The sequence below is a fragment of the Gadus chalcogrammus genome, chromosome 3 (genome assembly GCF_026213295.1).
Source record: "Gadus chalcogrammus isolate NIFS_2021 chromosome 3, NIFS_Gcha_1.0, whole genome shotgun sequence".
NCBI classification, from domain to species: Eukaryota; Metazoa; Chordata; class Actinopteri; order Gadiformes; family Gadidae; genus Gadus; species Gadus chalcogrammus.
Window position 1 is genome coordinate 19,488,544 of NC_079414.1, and position 22,077 is coordinate 19,510,620.

A 22,077-nucleotide genomic window follows, 5' to 3' on the forward strand; every position below is an offset into this window, starting at 1 on the left:
AACTGCAATGAATTCTACAAAATATGTGTGTGTGTATATGTATATATTTTTGTATTACATATACAAATATTACGTTTGATTATTCATAATGATTAACAGATTATTGATTCAATTGATTATTCTGAGACACGTATGGAAAAATATCATTAATAAAAAGCAATTCTTGAGTTGCAGCTGTTTTAGTCTGATTTGAATGTAAAAGGTGTACTTAATTCACGATTTGCGAGTTGTAGAAGCCAATTAATCACTATTAACGTGCAATTAATTGCTACATTCTCACACACAGAGGAACACACACGCACACATAATACATACACAAAACACACACATACATACGTACATACACGCACTCACAGACACAAACCCACACAAGCTATAATTAAGTACTCGTCTAACGTAAAGCGTGTTGGAAGGACGCCTCACTTACCAGAGGTTAATTATACCATCGCTTCCATTAGAGAGCTGCAGGCGCTGAAGGGCCAGTATACACACACACACACACACACACACACTCACCAGTCTCAGGTGGGACACTTCAGTTTGTAGTCTGAGGGGGTTGAAATTAATGCTTCAGGTCACCAGGCTTTCTCTCATTTCTGTAGCTTAAATGACGCACGCATTTACACACACACACACACACACACACACACACACACACACATACACACACAATTTACTCCCAAATTTGAATACATCATTTAACCATTTGTAAATTCAGCTTCATCCCTCTCACGACGTCTGTGTGTTTTGTGTGTTTTGTGTTTGTGTGTGTGTGTGTGTGTGTGTGTGTGTGTGTGTGTGTGTGTGTGTGTGTGTGTGTGTGTGTGTGTGTGTGTGTGTCTGTGTCTGTCTGTCTGTCTGTCTGTCTGTCTGTCTGTCTGTCTGTCTGTCTGTCTGTCTGTCTGTCTGTCTCTCTGTATGTCTGTCTGTCTGCCTGTCTGTCTGTCTGTCTGCATGTGTGTATGTTTGTGTGTGTGTGTTTATTTGCCTCTCTGCATTTGTCTGTGCTTGTGTGTGTGTGTGTGTGTGTGTGTGTGTGTGTGTGTGTGTGTGTGTGTGTGTGTGTGTGTGTGTGTGTGTGTGTGTGTGTGTGTGTGTGTGTGTGTGTGTGTGTGTGTCCGTGGGTACATAGCTGAGCTGGAGGACCCTGTCCAGTGACCACCCCAGTCTCAAGCCGGTCCAGTTGCACCGGCTCCTCACCCAGTACCAGCTGACCGCCGAGACCGGGCCTGTCCCGGCCTGGCAGCCCAACAGCGAGGACGAGGCATACATATACCGAACCGGTAGGGAGCACACACACACACACACACACACACACACGGACACGGACACGGACACGGACACGGACACGGACACGGGCACGGGCACGGGCACGGGCACGGGCACGGGCACGGGCACAGGCACAGGCACAGGCACAGGCACAGGCACAGGCACAGGCACAGGCACAGGCACAGACAGACTCACAGACAGACTCACAGACACACACACAGACAGACTCACAGACACACACACACAGACACACACAGACACACACAGACCCACACAGACACAGACACACACAGACACACACAGACACAGACACACACAGACACAAACAGACACAGACACACACGCACACAAACACACACGCACAAAAACACACACAGACACAGACACACACAGACACAGACACACACAGACACAGACACACACGCACACAAACACACAGACACACACGCACACAAACACACACAGACACAAACACACACGCACACAAACACACACGCACACAAACACACACGCACACAGACACAAGCAGACACACACACACACAAGCACAGTCCCCCAACAAACATTCACATTTTGCTTTTTTTTGTGTGTGTTTGTGTGTGTGCTTCGTCTTAAGGACGAAAGCCCCCATTCACGGCTCAGTTGATATTTCGGAAGGTCTGTAGGGTGAAAAAGTGATGACTAGTGTCAAAATGCAACTGCAGGTTCAGCCTCTGTCTCTGTGTCTGTAGACATTGCACATTGCCTTGCCTTCCCACTCCCAGGACACCGTATACTGTGCGTACCTTTGGACAGCAACTAGGGATTGAAATGCTGAAGGATGGAGTTTTCAAACAGATAGGAATGCAAATTGATTTTTGGTTTATTTTTAATATGCTTCTCATATTTTAATAAGCCAAAAAGCCTAGCATAAGCATGCTAATATAGCAGTATCCGGATCAATCTTGATAGTATTACAGGAAATGTACACGGTTAATATTAAGGACGTGTCAGATATTGTATTTATTCCATCTTATGATCTTTTGTACAGTTTTCTACAAACCCCACAAAACTGAACGAAACTGAGGTCCGACAGCAGTCACCCTGATCCATGTCTTGATCAACTCAAACCCACATACATTTGGGGTGTGTGAACATAACGCAGGATTTATTTTGTCCCTCATTTAATAGTTTTTTACTTCTGAGGTTTTCCATTATCCATTTCTCTCTGAAAAGGATTATCCAGAAATTGTCAATGACCACGATGACCTGGTGCTTTCCAAAGCCTTGGTGAGGCCCTCTGACCGGCCCTGGTGTCTGAGGGCGGCGGGGGCTAACGCCTCCCTCTGGTCTGTTCCCACAGTGGACCTCCTGGAGAGCTTTGAGAACCACCCCCCCATCGTGCTGCCCAGCGCCGGCTTCCGGGTGGACCTGGACAGCGACTGTGTGGAGGACAGCCTCTACCGCCAGCTGCTCTACATCCGCCACTACCTGTGGGGCCTGCGCACAAAGGGCCACGGCCCGGGGCCCGGCCACGGCACGGGGCCCGGGCCCGGCGTGCACACGCAGTCCAACGGCACCAACACCGCAGACTGGCCGGAGGTCCAGGTCAGTGACGCACACACACACACACACACACACACACACACACACACACGCTCAGCGCAACACACACATACGCATCACACACACACAGACACACACACACACAAACACACACACACACACACACACACAAACACACACACGCATAAACTCATGCACCCCTCCCATATATATAAGCACATCAAGACACACAAGCATGCATACACCCATAGAGACAGACATGCATGCACACACAAATGTATACACACAGATTACATATTTGTGCGTAATGTGTGGACTTGCACACACCTAGCCGGTAATCCCGGCCATGTGCCTCAGCAGCTGTGGGTCCTTACGGTCCTCATAATCCCCCAGATGAAAGGAAAACAATTCGCAAACAAGCAAATACTCACACACATGCACACTTACACACACACACACACATACACACACACACGTACTCACAAAAAGTTGGCATACGAGTGTGTGTATGCATGCACACATAAAGGTCACACTCAAACATGCCCACACACACACACACATGGAAACCTAGACATGGTTAAATCATGTTTAATCTGATTAGTCTTCAGGCTGTCTCATTAGTAGGGACGGCTGACTGGACCATAATCCCAAGTGTTACTGCACCCTAATGCACACACACATGCACACTCCTCTGTGCTCCTTTTCTGCTGGCATTTACAACATTACGCTAATTAAGAAGTGATGTTACATTCATGGCATATTTATGCGGCGTGCTAAAATAGCATCCGGTGCTAAAGCGGCGTCGAGTGCCAAAAGGGGGTTTAATAAAGAATCAACGTCAGCGGATCCTTGGTGGGTTTCCCTGAGGCCGTCGCGCCGCCGCTCTCCATCTGTGCCCCCCCCCCCCAGAGGGAGCTGCTGCCCCCCAGCCACAGCAGCCCGAGGTCGGGCCCCCCTCCCGGGGACGCGGGGCCGCCGGAGCACGCGGAGGAGCGAGCCCGGGACAGACCGCCCGGCCAATCACACAGCAGCCTCCGGAGGAACGGCAACGCCCACCACCCTCGACCAGCCAATGCGGACCTCTCTTGCCTCCTCACGCCGCCCAACACGCCCCTCTACCCCGACGGGGGCGGGCCGGGCCCCGTGCTAGGCCACGCCCCCCAGAGTAACGGCTGCATGAGCAGGACCATGGCGGAGTCCAAGAAGAGCAATGGGCTGATCACCAACGGACTGGAAGGTATGCTGGACGTGAGCAGTGGATGTGTTCTTCTCTGGTACACTGACCTTACACTGCTAGACTGGGTATATCATTTCTAATTGATTGCTATCAGAATGTTTTAGAGATATTTTCCAACTATTAGGAATCACCAGGGAGTTGTGAGATCTGAAATTCATCTAGCGTTTATCTAGCGTTTGAATTATGGTGCAACTCATTTAACACTGAAAGATGGTGAGAACGTTTCAATCAATTTTACGGCATAAGATCATACTTTATTGATCCCAGACGGGAACTTCAGGTGAAGGGTGATTGGGCTTTATCTTTGAAACACTAGAGTGTTGTTAATATCGTATCCTGTTTAGTGTTATGTTAGTTATTTTAGTGTTATGTTCGTATAGTTAGTGTGTAACTTAAGAGTATGATCAGTTGTTCGACTATAAAATGTATTGTCTTTTGATGGGCCATTCAGTAACGTGTTCTGTAGTGAGTTTGACCTCTGCTGGCTGTCTTGGGTAGTGCACTCCTTGTGTTGTCTAGTCTCTGTCTGTGTACCTCTGCATGCGTCTGCTAGACTCTTTAGGCTCCTTTTCACATCCTCCCTGTGTGGTGAACACGTCCCACTGTCTTGTCCCTCTGATACATGCCGGAATGCTCTAGCAGTCACTGTGTGTTTAGAATGACCCTATAGCCAGACCCTGTGTGTGTGCACGTGTTTTATGTGTGTGTGTTTGTGTGTTTGTGTGCGTGTTTTTGTGCGTATGTCTCTGTGTGCGCGTGTCTATATGTGTCTGTGTCTGTGTGTGTCTGTGTCTTTGTGTGTGTGTGTGTCTGTGTGTGTTTCCCTGCAGGGTATGTTAGTGGGTGTGACTTTCCTTTCCCTGTCCCCTCCCCTGGCGCCCCCCCCCTCCCTGATGACTTGTGTGTGGTGTTTGTAGTGGAGCTGGACAAGGGGCCATATGGATTGGGCATGGGACTCATAGACGGCTTGGTAAGCAAACACACACACACACTCAAACACATACACATATATACACATACACACATACAGACTGTCCCCACACACACTCAAACACATACACATACACATACACACATACAGACTAACCCCACTCCGAGCGACCTTTGCACCAAACTTCCCCGTCAACAAACTCAATTAGGTTTGTTTGATCGATAGCTGTAGGTTTACAGTAAGGTTTACAGTTATGTTACATTTAGGTTTACAATGAGGTGAGAGAAAGGTTAAATCAACGTTACTGTGACACAAGGTTTCCAAAAAGGTAACAGTGAGGTTACAGTAAGGTTTACAATGAGGTAACAGTGAGGTCACAATAAGGTTTACAATGAGGTAAAAGTGAGGTTATAGAAGGTAACTGTATGGTTACAGTAAGGTTTACATGAGGTTACAGTTAGGTTTATTTTGAGGTTACAATGAAGTTACATTAAGGTAACAGTGATCGCTCTGGCTCTCGCACTCACTGGCTAACCAATCAACATAATGCAGCCTCAGTGCCAGTGATCAGCTGAAATGTAGGTCATATATCAAAACCAATTGGGTAGCATGTTTGTATGTATATTCACACTATCTAGCAGACGATGTTATTGGCAGCGTAGCAGTGCAGCTCATCGAGGTGGAGAGCCTCTTTCATCATTATTTGCTCCATTCACCCACATGACTTCTACGCCGCTTAGCACTCAGCCCCTGAGGCTCAAGCTACTGCCACTGCAGTCTTTTTTCCCTGTCACAATGCGGTCAATGGGAGTGGCATCGCCCTCTCATCTATAAGAGATCTGGCTCCAGTCAGGGTGACCAGTGGGGTTGAAGGGTCACACCGTGCGTCCTCTGCCCCTTGCAGCACACCCCTCTGAACGCTCCGGGGATCTACATCCGCACCCTGATCCCCGACGGGCCCGCCACCTCCGACGGCAGGCTGAGGATCGGGGACCGCATCCTGGCCGTCAACGGGACCAGCCTGATCGGCGCGGACTACCAGAGGTGAGTCAGCGACATGAGGCCGTGACCGGCGACCCAAACACTGTTAGTGTGTGATTGATCGAGGGGCACATCGGTCAGACCGCATGGCCACGAATCCTCAACGCTGGTTATTCCAATCGATGGCCTCAATTGATCAGAGCCCGGAGGCGCAGACAGTGTCGCTCCTCCATCCATACGTGGTCTGTGCTGAGTGGCGTGTAACCGGACTCTCCTCCCCACTCCCCCCCCCGTCCCCAATCCACCCCCCCCCCGTCCCCAGCGCGGTGGATCTGATCCGACTCGGAGGAGGCCGTTTGCGCTTCCTGGTGGCCAAGTCTGACCTGGAGGTCTCGGAGAAGATAAGTGCCTCCTCCTGCTAATGGCCACACTGCCTACAGACACCGACACACACACACACACACACACACACACACACACACACCGACACACAAACACACATACACACACACACACACACACACACACACACACACAACAAGCACACGTTTTGTACCCACACAGCATCCAAGAGGAAACAGGAAGTGGATACTCTATGGGTGGGGGCGGGGTGTGTGTATATATGGGTACATATTTACAAGAACACATTTTGTGTTCCAGGTTTCATTTGAATGTGCTCTTACAAGCTTGCATGTGCACACACACACACACACACACCCACATACACATACACACAGACACAGAAACCCTAATTTAATCATGAATGTGAACATTACTCGTAGCACAATCAGGAGATTACACTCTACAGAAACTGCCGCCCCTCCCTGTATCGGTTTGGAGTCGCACAGCATGAGAGGACCATGTGATGGCAGACTTGGATGATAGGTTGTTGTCTGTTGAGGAGGTTTAAAGCAGTGGTTCCCAAACTCTGGTCTGCAACACTCAAGGGCCCCTGGCACTGAATAATTGTGCTGAAATGTTGCATTCGGAGGTCGATTACTGGCTCTCAGATCCGGTGTTTGCTGTGTCATGCAGTCAACACATAGTTATTTGCACACCATTTTTGGTGTTTTTGAGTTTGTTGTACATTGCGTTGCCTTGATGTATAAATGAGCAGCACACCATGTGCTTAGACGCAAAAGGGGCCAATAACAAAGATCACACTTGAGACGGCATGAGCAAAAGTTTGAGAAGCGCTGCTTTGCAGCCCTTATCAAACTCACACTGCGTGGTATGGACGCCAGTGTCTTTGTTCAAACCATGGCGCAAGAGTGCCCAGCGACTCCTGCAGTGTATAGCTCTTTTCTAGCGCCTAGTGGGTAGTTTCCCAGTTCCATAAGTCTTGCAGGTAGGGTTACAGCAGCCTCAAGTGGTTGTAAATGTAGGAGACCACTCTGCTGGTTTCCACATCAACTGCAGGATGATAAATAATAAAGTGAGCACTTACCAAGTGAAACAGCCTTAGTGAAACTCCAGAGTTCTAGCATTGTGGTAAACTGTCGAGAGGGAGACGACGTTTTGTATATTGAGTGTACACTTTTATGTATAAACTTGAATGTTGAAACATTGTGGAGATTAGAAGTTGGTGATAGTGAGTCTGACTATTCGAATGTTTTGATACATCGCAGTGCTCATATTTTCCAATATCTTAATATTATCATTTGACTTCTAGGGAAATATTCATAAAATGACAAAACGTTGGCTGATAAAGGTTGTGTCTGCCTGGCCTTTTTCTGTTGATTACCTTAGCTGCAAAGACAACTACTTTTACTGAATGGCACAAGTATTGTACAAACCTTAACTTTCTTTACAATTGTATATACATATATATATATATACACATGTTCTCTAGTTGTGTGTAAATATTTATTTGTAAATATTCTTTGTTCCATTTTGTTAGTTTGATGTTAGAAATTAATATAAGAAAGCATACGAGAACCTCCTGGAAATGGATTATCTTGTTGAACACTTTGGAACGTACATATTTTTTGATTTGAATTTTTGTGTTCAATGGTTTGTATTCCTTACTGGTTTTAATGCAAGTTTGTCTTGTTTCTCTCTGATCAATATTTATACTGTTTAAGGATATTGGCCCTTAAAAAATGAATTAAAATAAATAATTGAACAACCTTGACGTCTGGTTATTTGGTATACTTTATGCCCAACAAACAAAATAACTACATTATGATAATAACGAACACATCAAAGTGTGATGTCAATGAGATTTTTTTAATTTGTGCTACACAATTTTTCTTTAACAAATCACAAAAGATGAACATTTAAAAATACATATTTATATCTCTCCATTTTCCAAAATGCATAACTTTGACAGCTGGTCATAGCAAAATATCTTTTCACTTTTTGTAAAATAGGAAAAAAGGCGTTCAACGGCCATGTTGTTTAACAGGTAAAAAGAGCAGCATACAATCAGCATACATTGCTTTTGTTAAATTTAACTTATGTGCAACAACAATCATCAGATCTTGCACAGGTTTGTGATTGACAGACAGCGAAAAACAAAATAAACGCAAATTTAAAATGGATGCCTGAACAGTGGAAATTGGGACGAGTTAACGGCTGCTTGTCAATGGTGGTGAGAAAGAAGAGAGAGAGAGAGAGTAATGCTGGAGGATGATCCAACAAGGGGCGGCTAATTGCAAAGGAAAAGCCATCTGAACAACTGCAGATGCGATTTACCACAGGTCGCCAAGATAATGCAAAGAGAAAGAGGGATGGGCTGCGAGACATGAAAAAACAGTTGAAAAGCTGAGAATGGAAGCGAGTGATACCCATGAAGACATGATTGACACATGTCGAACAAATGAGATTTATGTGGTTGTGTGTTGGTCCCGCCCTTCCCCTGGTTACAAAAATCAAGTCAACATACCCGGCGTCATCGGTTAGCAAGATGGTGAAACGTTTGTAGTGTAGCGCATAAGGTACTGCTCAAGAAGTGCTGTGTTAACATTCTAAAACTGTAAAGCAGTCTAAAACAAATAAAGGTTCAAATAAAATTAAAAAAACGACAACGAGAAGGTTTTTAAGGCATTTAGGATTATTACAATAATGCTTTTTTTTTTCTTTTTTTTTACAAACGACTACAACCGTTCCGACCGGACTGCATCTCCTCTCCTTGGTTTTCTTTCTACACAAAACGAGAATAATTAGCAATACAACAATCAGTTTGTCTACATTAGGTTAGCTCCGTGTTCAGCGTTTCCCCCGGAAAATGTCTTAGTCAAGGTGGTCAAGGGGGAAGAGGAAGAATAAAATAAAATATAGATTTTTTTTATTTTATTTTTTTACACATTGGTAGTCAAGGCAGGGCCCTATTGTTGTTAAGGCCTTAACCATACAGTGCTGGGGGAAACACTGGTGTTCTTCGGTCAGCTCCGTGGTCACCAGGAGGTACACCCCCTCCACATGACGGGGGGGATGCTTTTTGCGTCCAAACTGAAACATAGTCGCTTACGAACCGGCTTAATATTGATACGAAATTCTTGGGTTCGAATGTTTTTCCGATTTCTAATCCCGACACATCACCCTTCTTCCTCCTTCTCACCCTCGGTTTTCCGAGGAAGAGACTACAGTCTGGGTGTCCAACATCTGGCCACTGGGTTTGCATTGACCTCGCCTCAGTCGTGTTCCTCACACACAAACACACACACACACACACACAGTCCGAGAGATTTGAGAGTCACAACAGAGGGGTTGGTCGCTCCACTCCCTCCATCAGTCAGAGGTGTTGGACGGCTGGTTTCTTTGGCCTGCAAGTGGCTTTGATTTAACAACTAGGGGAGAACTGGGGGGGTAAATTAAGGCGATGGGAGGCCTGCCACGTGTCAAATGCTCCATCAGGATTAAATATCGGGTTAGGTGCACGATGAGCGCAAAAATAATGATTAAAAACGAATGATTAAAAAATAAAAAAAACGACCAATATCTCAAATGTATCGCCTAATTCCCTTCAGTTTGAGGGGCCGCCTGAAGGTTTGCGGCGGCCGTGTTGCCTACGGTCCTGTCAGGGTGGGACCTGGACTGCGGCGGGGGGGATGGTGGTGCGTGTCTGTGTGTGTCGGGGGTCGGGGGTTCGCTAGGCAACCTGGGGGAAGGGGGCGTCCTGGGTTTCACTTCCTGGGGTCGTGGAGTTGCGATATCATAGACACGATGACTGGCTGCTGGGCGGGGGCGACCGCGGGCTGGGGGGGCGGGTCCAGGTCCTCCTCCGTCTTGACCCTCTTGGCCTGGGGCTCGGCCAGGCCCCCGTCAGAGCCCGCGCTGGCCAGCCGGCTCACCAGCACCGGGGGGGAGCTTGAGGCCTGGGCGGCCAGGATCTGAAGGGGGCTGCTGAGGGCTGCCGGGGAGACAAAGACGGTCACTGGGCGCATTCCAGACTGGGTTACCGTGGATATCAACAACGGGCACCGTTGTCAAAACTACACACCACAAGTGTAGGTCACGGTAAGGTTTAAGTGTTTGGTTCTAGGGTTTCCTATTTGATTGAGGAGATATGGATATATTGTGTGTATGAACGAAGATTATTACAATGTGTTGCTCTTTAACTTTGAGAATGGGGGGCATGCACCCATCTGTCACACTGAGGGTTTTATCCTTAATAAGCAGCAGTAGCCGTGCATCAATAGTGTGTTTTAATGAGCAGCGAGGCGGCGGGACAGTACCATAGGCGTTAGCGAGGCTGGTGGCGACCACAGTGGAGGTGTGCTGTCCGTTCTGGGTGACGGGCCGCACTGGGAGCTGGTGCAGCCCCAGGGTCAGAGCTCGGCCCTCGGGACCCTGGCCGCCCGCCTCCACCACCTGCATGGGTCTCTCCCAGCTCAGCTGACCGTCTGAGGGGGGGGCACAGGCAGAGAGGAGCCAAATAAAGCACTGCACGCAATGTGAGGAGACGCATGCACTTGCATAATGTGTACCAATTTATAGATATTGGAAATGCCTGCTCAGGTTTTTAGGAAATCGAATTAATTTGATTCAATTTATATCATTTCATTTTCATTGAAGTTGCAGAAGCAGCATTTAACATGTTTAATATGATATTATTTGTAAAAAAATGAATGCTGTATAAGCATTCATGGCATGACTAAAACTATATTTATAAAGGCTATTTCTAACAGTGAGATGGAAGGGAGTCTAAGTAATTAGAGATCAACTTTTTCAACAGTGGACATAAATGTCTAACAATAAATTAACCTAAACATCTGATATGTACCAATTTGATCATTGCTTTAAAAAAAAATCAGACAGTTTGGTCTGATTTATTGGAAGGTAATTTAAACTCCAAGGACTAAATCAGTTGACAGATCAAAACGGCTCAAGGTTTTCCTCCAACTGATTTTATATAATTATGCATGTACTTATCTCATTCCATGGGTAAAGATGTGTTTGCATAGGATCTTGATAGAAAATAAAATGGCCCTAAAAAATGACTCACTGCTGCCCTCAACTGCCCCCTGCTGGCCGGGGATGGTAGTGCAGGCCGTGGAGATGTAACCGTTGGGGAGGTTGGAGGAGAGGGCGGCGCTGGTCACCACCCGCACCATGGTGAGGGCCGGCTGCGAGGAGCTCTGGATCAGGTGGAAGGGCTGAGCGGGACCCCCGCCCCCGGGAACCAGGGCCAGGGCCTTCCCCAGGCCCGAGGGCAGGGGGGAAGGGTGGTGGGGGGTGGCCATGATGACCGGCTGGGCGCTGACGGGAGACCCTGGGGAAGGAAGAGCAAACAAAATACATCTATAAAAGAAAAAACGCATCCATGCTGAAAGAGGAGGTCCTGCCTTTAGGTCATCAGGGAGAATCAGTTTGAATAGATGTGATTGAAAAACAGGATTCATGCACATGTAGCCATTCGGACGTCAAGCACCGGCGCTCAGATCCGGTGTTTGCGGTGTCATGCCGTCAACGCACACACAAAGTTGTTTGCACGCCATTCTTGGTGTTTTTGAGGTCATTGTCCATTGCGTTGCCTTGATGTATAAATGACACATCACCAGCTCTCTCTCTCTCTCAATAACCTTGCCTGGCTATGGCTGGGTGCGTGGTCCCGTCCCCCCGTGTGGGGTCATGCTCACCTGGGGCGCTCTGAGAGTACCGGTACTCGGGCACAGAGGCCAGCTTGTGGGCCAGCTGCTCGTGGTGGTCGTGGGGGATGGGGGAGCCCTCCCTGCTCATGCCCTCGGGGGTCTGCAGCCCGCTGGAGGGGGAGGAGAGCAGGCCCGGGTGGGTGGGAGAGGCCGGGGCGCTCCTGGGGGGGAGAGGAGGAGGAGGAGGAGGAGGAGAGAGAGAAGGGGTTAGGAGGGTTGAGGTAGTGGAGGACAGAACTCTGGGTCATAAGGGTCGCCATGCGGAGCCCGAGGTACGACTGCTCGTCTATAAAGCCGTGCTCGCATGCCACAAGATCACCATCCGTCAGTTCTAGGGACTAGCTCTAGTTAAAGCACAACGACCGCCCCCCGTAGCTCTAGTTAAAGCACAACGACCGCCCCCCGTAGCTCTAGTTAAAGTACAACGACCGCCCCCCGTAGCTCTAGTTAAAGCACAACGACCGCCGCTACTTACTTGGTTCTATCCGGCCGCATGGTTAGCCGGGAGGGAAGCAGAAACATTGGAACTCATTAGGTTTTCAGCACTGAGAACTGCACTAGTATTTATTCATGCTTTTTTACCCACTTAGTTTATATTTGATGTTTTTATATAACTTTACTTATTTGGTCTGTGTGTTGTGTGCTATGTGTTCTTTTGTCAGAGTGCCAAAGACGAATATGTAAATTCATTGGACAATGATGTTTTTTTTATCCATCCATCCATCCATCCATCCACACGCATATATATCTCCATCTATTAAACACGGGTCAAAACAAAGTGTTAACTCAAGGAAGTCCCCGGCCCTGACGACCCACCTGGAGGAGAGGGGTCCGAAGGGCGTGCGGAAACAGGCCACGCCTCTCTGCCGCCTCTTCCTGAAGGCCTGCTCCACCAGCTTGCTCTCCGAGGCCGAGTCCACCCGCCAGAAGCTGCCCTTGCCCGGCTCGTCCTGGGAGCGCGCCACCTTCAGGAAGTAGCGGTTCAGAGACAGGTTGTGTCGGATGGAATTCTGGAGAGAGACAGAGAACACATCTCATTAGACACCAGGAGGTGAAGAAATCGATCAGAATGTTATTATTTATTTTTTTTGGTCGTCTTATTATTAATATAATTGTAGTTCGTCAAGATTAATATTTTTGGTCTTTTTTTTTTTTTTTTTCTGTTTATATACTCAAGAGTGTGTTGTATATGTGCATGCATGTAGGCCTATGTCAGCAGATATGCATGTATGCATGAGTTTATTTTGGTCAAGGAAAGGGATACACAGACATTCTGTGTACTGTCTGTTGATTGTTGTAGACCCATCCCAAATAAAAATACGTTTATTTTTTTTTTTTAGAATGAATGTCGCTTCTGAATCCGGTCACAGAAAAGCAGTGCTGGCTGCGGCGGAGGCCGTGGCCAGTGCCACCCACCTGCCAGCCCTTGTCTGCGGTGCGGTAGTAGGGATAGTGCTTGGTGATGTGGGAGTAGATGCCGCTGAGCGTCAGCTGCTTGTCATGGGCCGAGGAGATGGCCTGGACGATCAGCTGGGCGTAGGAGTAGGGAGGCTTGGAATCATCCTGGACACAAAGCAGCAAACACAAAGACTCTGTGAGCGCACGCTCGCGTGTGTGTGTGGTCGGCAGTGGCACGCTGCTGCTTGTGTATCTGCCTGCAATCCAAAATTAAATTGTAATAATAATAATAATAATAATAATACATTTTGTACATTTCCCTGTCCATCCAGTTTCGGTTTCACATACATTTATTACGCATATCCTGTATGTGTATGGGACGAATAAAAACCTTTGTGTCTTGAATCTAAGTATCGAGCATTAACGTGGGCATTGTGCAGCTATTCGCCAGATCAGGTCCGGCTCACTTCAAGCCGTACAGTGTGGTACACTGGTAGTGAGGGGGTCACCTTAGGACTGTCGCTGCCGGCCGACTCCCCCCGGGGCTCGGCTCCTCCGCTGGCCTGCCGGACCAGACCCTGCCTCTGCTCCGACACCGCCTTGGCCGCAAACTCCGCTGCGAGCTGGAGGTCGGAGGTCACGTTCCGAACGAACCGGTACCCTGACGACCCCGCCCCTCGTGGGCTGGCCGGACAGGAGTTGGGAACACTGGGGAGGGGGGCGGGATGTTGGGCCATGTTAGGAGTCATAATAATAATAATAATAATAATGAAACAAAATGGGTACGTTTATCAAACAGACCAAAGACAACACCAACGAGCCCAACAACAAAACAACGTGCTTTTAGGTGACAAGTCAATATCAATTTGTTTGAACTCTTCTACCAGCTTGTAAAATAATGCATTAGTGATGTTCTTCTGACGTTTCTCATTTACTGTTTGGGTCTAACAAAAAAAAAAAAATTTTACTTCTCCTATTCTCCTTACTGCCTTGTCAAAATCAATCATCTTGTTTTGATGGATCCTAGACAGTGATTCTCAACTGGTGGGTCGTAGAGCATTTTGATTTGTTAATTCATGTTGCCTTGGCTCAGGTTTTCCTGGAGTTAAGCCCTAATTGTTGCCATGTTTTTAACAGTAAATTAAGCCATTGTTGATAGCTGCCATATTGGTAAATAATGTTTTGTTTTTCAGTAGACTTAATGACATGTGGTTCCTCACGCTAGACCTGTTGAGAACCACTGCTCCCTGATCCATTATGGGACACCAATAGCTCTTACCTAGGTACCTAAATGTATTTATATCCAGTCCAATTAGGTGTAATGAGTTCGTTACCAAGGTGCATACGTACATAAACATTCAAGCGTCAAAAGAGGTTAGGCTGAGGGAAATAACACATTATTTGTATATATTAGCAATCCCAGCCATGGTTGAAATGTGTTCGGAAGCGAATCAGGACCGAATATCCAAAAAAGAAGAATCCCTGGGCTACACAAGTGCTATTGTGTAGGAGTGGGAAAATCAAAACAATAGCTTCTCATGGGAGACCAGTGTGTGTTCCTGCCATTGGCAACCGGTGTGTTACAAGACTTGAAAAAACATAAACATAACAAACGCAGGCTTTGGATTTGTATTTGGCAGCAGGCCAACTTAAGGCTGAAAGGTTGAGCCAATAAAAACAGTGCAGCCGATAACCCAATACGATTTATGTTATCAACACGATTAATAGAATGTCTATTCATAACATTGCTTATTTACTTTAGTCTTTGTGTTCATGGTTTCCGACTTTGTTTTTGCACTTGTGTGCGGAATTAATCCGCCCGGTGTTTCCAATGCCTTTTGTGTGTGGACGTGATCACAACACACATTATTGGGAAAATAGACACACACACACACACACACACAAACACAAAACACACTCAACGCAGACAAATGATTAACCAGGCTTTATCTGCTGCTGCAGTAAGAGCACTGGCTGGATTCAATGTAAAATTGATATAACCCATGCAGACTTTGGTTGGTAGAGTAAACACTGCATGCTTGTCAATATATTAACCTTCAGCAACAGTCTCAGAAACCAAGGCCATGTGCCAGTGTGTGGACATGTGGATGCTGTTTAAAATCATGCTACAACATTGACCCCCCCCTTCCCCGAAAACAAACCAGAGGCCCAGCAACACGTCTAATTTAGTGTGTGTGTGTATACGTGTTTGGGGGGGATGGGGGGGGGGGGTCGTTGAGGATAAACTGGGAGGTGTGGAGGGGGGGTTTCTGAAAAGGAAACCACGAATGGACAGAAAAAAAGTCTGCTGGCAAAACATTCTGCCTTGTGGCCAATCAGAGGGCTGGAAACCACAGCCATTCCATATAAGGAATGTACACACAAGCTCACGTTGGTGTGCACACATGATGATTTAAGAACAAAACAAGCCGACACCGGACGCACACACACCGACAATCTCATTCATTAACTTGGTTAGAATCGCTGAGCGATAGTTTGAGGAAGTTACATGCTACTTTTTTGAATGACGGTTATAGCTTTACTACTAACCGAAGCTCACAAGGGAAACTTAGTATTGTTTTGGATGTTAAACCACTGTTTGAATAATTCTTTATTCATGTGTGTCAATAGGATTTATGTATTTACACATGTAAAAATGGTTACATTACATATGTACATAATTACAAATAAATCAATATATTATCTATTTATTCTAAATAATTGTGTTATTTCACAGGACATGTTCTTAGAGAACATCTCTAAGAACATGTCCTTGTTCTAAAGGAAGCTTCAGAAACATAATCTCTTTATACTCAGAGGTGACAAGAAAAATGTTTTACACCCTTAATCTTATTGGGCTCGCTTTCATCTGTCATTTCAGATGTATATTTTTCTCCACTTTGCAGTTTAATTTGAACTCGCTCCCCCATGAACTCTTAAGTTAAGTTTATTAACAGTTAATAAAATGAAATTAATTCTTACGTTAATACTATAACTTTGAATTAGGTATTAGCACAACTGTATGAGGCAAAACAAACATTGCTTGCTATGCTAGTTTTTAATACAGGTTTCCTTTCCTAGGTCGTTACTCGCCAGGAACACCAGTGTCATGAACGTCACAATGGCCTAAGAATTTAGGGGAATGGTGTTCATTATTGACCAGAAAATAAATTTAAAAAAAGTCGTCTAGTAATACAATTCAAAAGAAAAGCCAAAGAAGGCAAGCGACACATAATCGCTGTTATTAGTGTTTCCCTTTTGGATTATCACAATGGGAGTCTAATCCAACATCACACTTTTCTTCTCAACAACAGATCCCCTAACCTCCACCATTGGCACATCCTTTGGAAGTGCGTGTGCGTTTGTGTGTCCGCGCCAACCGGGATAGCATCCCCATAGCAACACAACAGTCTGCCCGGTCCTTACCTGAGGGTGCCCGTGGGAGAGGGCAGCGGGGAGCCAAAGGCCCGGATGTGGTCCTCGTGCTGCTGCATTGTGGGAATGGTGATTTTGAGCGGGGAGATGTGGGGCAGCAGGGAGCGCGGTGCCGGAGAGGGGTGCTCCTTCTCCCCCTGCAGCTCGGGCTCCAGGAGAGACATAAACTGGATCTTTATCACCGTGCTGGGGAACCGGAACACACACCTGAAAGAGCACACGGAGGGGGTGTGGATGACAGGGATGTCTAGAAGACGTGTGGCACGTATACCACTACCACTACCTCTGGACATTCCTCATTGCTTGCTTACCTTCCTGGACCTGCTGCTATTTAGATATATGTGGGCAGAAGGCGTTGTTTTCTGGGAGGGAGGGGAGGGTGTAGGACACTTTAATGTGCCTTAAGTGGAAGGCAGGGGGAGGGTTTATAGGGGTTATTGTTGTTATTGTTGTTATATTTATTAATATTTCTTACTGTATTCTATTTATTTATTTAAAAAAAAAAAAAGCACTGAACAAGATCTGCACCTTAATTTCGTTGTGTAAATACTTTGTATTTAACCCAATGACAAATAAAGATTCTATTCTATAGCACGTATAGCAGTTGTGTACCAGCATCATGAATGGTGGACTCGGTTTCATGGGGTTGTCCGAATTGTTATGACAGCTTGTTGTGGTAACAACACCAAAATGGACAATCCCAAAACACCATTACTATTTTACAATTGTCATTCATATTAATTTTAAACGTTTAAGTTGTTCATATGTGGCTCAAAATCTTAAAACATTGTGGCATAAAAGTTTTCCAGAAAAGTTTTAAAACCGGAAAAGATTTTTCCGGCTTTATAATAGGCCCTCTTATATAAATCTATTTATAAATCTATATATAAATCTATATACATCATAGATATATATATAGATACATAAATATCTGATGGATCCAAAAGAGAGCAACAGGTGGTGTGTGCACGATGTGTAGTTATTGAGACAGGAGTGAATAGAATAAATACTGAATGAAGTCATGACTCATGACTGGTGTGTAGCTCCATTGGTAAAGCATATGGCATTAACCCTGCCAGGGTTAGGAGTTCAATTACCGCGGGGGCCACCCATGATATATGGTAGTATGCACTCAAGTGCTGCAATACGCTTTGGATTAAAAAATATTTTAAAAAAGGGCATATTGTAAAGCCTGAAACCAAGGATAATATCTTCCCGACCTGCAAATCCGCATCGCATAAAAACAACTTCAAAATATCAATGATAATCGTAAATAGTAGTTTTTGACATGTGTGCGTCTGCTCTTTACTCAATTGAGCGCCTGTCATACCAGTTTGTACTTCCTGATCACATAGGGACACACCTCCAAATAAACCTCGAGACCAATCAGAAAACATGGAGGCCCAAGCACCGTATCCCCCTCCCCCACGCGCACCCCCACCAAACAACTCTGTAGGCTCAGTAAGTAAGACTGTGGTGATTAGAGAAAAGTATAAACACAAAGCGCTGAAATACTGATGGTGGGCCCGCACAAGACGATTCAGACCTAAGATCTCGTAGTGCTCTGATGGGTTACTTTGTAGAGTATATTATGATCCGAGCTGTCAAGGGTGTGTTTGTTTACATTTAGTGTTTACAAAACGGCGACACGTTTACCAAAAGTACAGTCAAGCATTTACGAAGTAAAAATAGGAACATATCAGAAACCAATAGGTTTGAAATAGTGACGTAGAAATGTAAGAATGCAAACTTGAAACATGAATGCGTGCGCGTCTATTTTGGAAAGATCCAGCTTGTCAACCGCACCTTTCAAAGTTTGGCATTTAGCTATGCCTGTTAGCAGGCCACATGTAGCACACACACACACACACACACACACACACACACACACACACACACACACACACACACACACACACACACACACACACACACACACACACACACACACACACACACACACACACACACACACACACACACACACACACACACACACACACACACACACACACACACACGCTTAGCTACAACAACTAGCGACCATGCTAGGCTAGGCAAGTTGACTCACTCTCGGGGTAGCTGCAGTGGCGGTGCCCCTCTCCGCTGAAACACCCCGTCAACAAACACGCCATTCTTCCCGAGACAGCGAAGCAAAAAACCGCTCGACTCGTCATATGTGACTTGTAGGTGCCGTCGAGAGATAAAGCTTGAATGACCCATGTTAATGTCCACAGAGCCATGGGACGAGTTCCGGCCTATGGTGATTGTCCTCTGGCGCATGACAAACTCAAAGTCCCGGCCTTCGAGTCTGGCCAGGGCCTTCATATGGGTAGAGAGTCGAACTGGTAGGATTGTGGTCCCTCGAGTTCCCATAACCGGGGAAGTTGATATGGAAAGAGTGGACTGGTACGCGTGTGTTATCCCGACGCGCACCGGACTGCAAGGTGCGGACTGCAAAGCCAGGAGGGCTCGAGCTCCCGTGTCGTCCCGGTAGTCTGCCATCTTCTTTCGGGGACCTATATACACTTCTCACACTGAGTTGCAACGTGAGAGTTTTTCGGCCAGAGCACTCTGCTAACACCGTGGCTGTAGGAACAACATGGATTCCGGATCATTAGGAGATCCGGAATGGAGTTTCTTTAGGAACGGGATCCAGCGCCTCTTACCTGTGATCCTAAGCAATACAACTCAGATTTTTATGAAAAGGTATGCATGGTTTTGTGCCACATTTTGAGATTATTTTAGTTTTAAAACAATTTTATCTATGAATTGTATACTCGTTTTTTTTGTTTTTTTTGCAATCACCACTCCTCTCCACTTTGACTGTATGTTTTCTTTTTGGAAAAACTTTATTGTGTTCATTCATTCAATATTCCGTAATTTATGATAATCATAGTTTGTTATTTCCATTTCCGAAGAACACATTTTCTTTCTTTCTTTTTTTACCCCTAGTGTACATTCGTTATTATATAAATAAATAAATAAAAAATACAAAAAGAACAAGAGAAAAATACATACAGTATATGTACACATACACATGCATATATATATATATATATATATATATATATATATATATATATATATATTTATATATACACATACAAATATGCATACAGGGTGCGATTTGTTGGGGGGGATGGTTTTTTTCTGCTTTTTCTTTTTGAAAAATGAAATGTTTCATGTCTTTTTAGTTGTTTGCATTATATATGATTGTTCAACTGTTAAAAATGTAGGATAATAGGGCTTACCATTAACTTAAAAAAAGAATTAGGCCGGTTGATTGCCTATTTTCCATGAATAAAACAATAAAAACCTCCCCCCCCCTCTGTTTCTTTGACAAATCGCACCCTGTATACATACATATACATACATACTGTATACATACATTCATCCGCATCCCCCCCCCCACACACACAAAGCAAAAAAAACATGGCTTTTAGAATCTCTAATCCATCTATAGGTTACTACTACCGCTTCTCATGAGAGAGTTTTTTAGCAGGATCTGTAATTTAACTACCACTACCCCTCTTCTTCACCAGTCTTCATGCTGCATTTGCTAGTATATACATTTTCCTTGTTGATAATCTTATAAGTTACCTTTTCCATGTTGCACATTGGCTCTCTGCTTTCCAGAAACTTACCCATACTGGGTGTTTCTTTTTTTTGTTTAAGCACTATTATTGTCAGGGTCAGAAAGATGTATAGATGTTCGGTTTCAGGTTCTTTGAGTCTTGTACCCAAGAGCATGTTATGTTGTTCTAAGAACCCATCTTTTCTCAGTTTTAGTTTCATCAAATGTTGGACCTCTGTCCAATATTTTTGTATTTTCTTAGATGGATACAAAATGTGTGTACTGTATCATTTTGAGCCAAATTCCCTCCAGCAACTGGTACTGGTATTTGAGTGTTGCTGATGGTGTTATGACGTATCTAAGATTCACCTTCCAGGCATATCCCTGCCAGTAGGGGGACCTTGTATGGATGGTTTAAAATTCTGTTTCCACTCATATGGTTGTTTTCAATTCATGCTCCCATTTTTCTTTACATTTTTTTAAGTCCTCAACACGATATCCTTGTAATATATTTATATTTGTCCAGTTAAACTTATGGTTTTTCCAGTTTGACCCTTTTTGGCCATATAGGAGATGTCAATCTTTGAGGATTTTTAACTGGACTTTTTCATTTAGATAGTTTCTCAGTTGCAAATATAGGTAGAAATGGTTGCTTGGGAGTTGATATGCCCTTGCGATGTTGTCAAATGACTCAATTCCAGTGTCACTGAACATTTGGTAATGCATTATGAGGCCCTTATTTCCCCAGCTCTTGAAAGCATTGTTTAATTTATTTTGAGTAAAGTCTGGGTCGCTCTGTATCTCTCTAAGACAGGTAAAATCTCTGTCTTTGACTTTTATTGTCTTACATAGAATTCTCCAAGTTGTAACAGTGTTATTAGGTGAGTGCTGCATGCAGCGCTCAACTATTGGTCTTCTTAAGTTTTATTCTTTCTTTCTTTCTCCTTTCTTTATTACTCTCCACAAACGTTGGGACCTATCTCCTTCCTAAACTTTTCACCTAGAGACACCAATACAAATTTTAAATGTTCAGATTAGCTTGGAGCCGCCCTGATGCTGGCGCACCCATTTCCTTTTTATGACATTATTCAACCCATTTATGTTGAGGAAAATTGGTCTAGTCTTCCCCATGAGAACAACTTCCCCCCGTTGTTTTGTTTTTTTTACATAAAAAGCCACTAAACAAAACATAATAATAAAAAAAAAAAACTCTTACCAAACCCCTCGGTCTTAAACTTCCAATTTTTGCAACTTCTTCTACGTGGTTACTAATGAGCTTCGGTATATTGTGGAATAGTAGGGCCTTACTGCCTAGTCCCGGCCATAAGATGGTTACTATTGCTATGTGTGCAGGGCTAATACATGCCTCTACTGGTATGGTGAACAGCATAAGATGTCTTGGAGTCCTTCCCCATTTGTCTATTTATTTATATTTCCAACATTTTTGGTGCCCTCATTTATAATATGCCCCCACCCATCCCTAAAACAACAAAGGAAAAAACCCAAACAAACAAACAAGAGATAAGATAGAGAAAATCCGTTGCATAAGGGTACTCAACAGGTTTAGAGACAGAGACAGAATGCCATTCAGTAGGTGGCATTCTGTACA

The 22,077-nt window shown here is 45.1% G+C and overlaps 2 protein-coding genes across 2 annotated transcripts in view; one reads left to right on the forward strand and one right to left on the reverse strand.

Annotated features, from left to right (window-relative positions):
- The window catches only part of radil (Ras association and DIL domains), a 25,937-nt gene extending 17,854 nt beyond the window's left edge, over positions 1–8,083 (forward strand). The window contains exons 17-22 of the mRNA XM_056586436.1: positions 1,133–1,283; positions 2,612–2,856; positions 3,724–4,051; positions 4,882–5,021; positions 5,887–6,026; positions 6,286–8,083. Coding sequence (XP_056442411.1) covers positions 1,133–1,283; positions 2,612–2,856; positions 3,724–4,051; positions 4,882–5,021; positions 5,887–6,026; positions 6,286–6,385 — 1,104 coding nt within the window. The 3' untranslated portion in view covers positions 6,386–8,083. The remainder of the gene's footprint in view (positions 1–1,132; positions 1,284–2,611; positions 2,857–3,723; positions 4,052–4,881; positions 5,022–5,886; positions 6,027–6,285) is intronic.
- On the reverse strand, positions 7,236–19,622 carry foxk1 (forkhead box K1). Its single transcript, XM_056586492.1, has 9 exons — positions 18,963–19,622; positions 16,883–17,098; positions 13,966–14,164; positions 13,475–13,621; positions 12,875–13,068; positions 12,047–12,219; positions 11,413–11,679; positions 10,643–10,810; positions 7,236–10,317 (listed from the first exon to the last, which is right to left on the reverse strand). Exons 1-9 carry the CDS (start codon positions 19,394–19,396, stop codon positions 10,091–10,093), a joined length of 2,025 nt encoding a protein of 674 aa, XP_056442467.1. The 5' UTR covers positions 19,397–19,622; the 3' UTR covers positions 7,236–10,090.
- Positions 19,623–22,077: the final 2,455 nt, after the last annotated feature.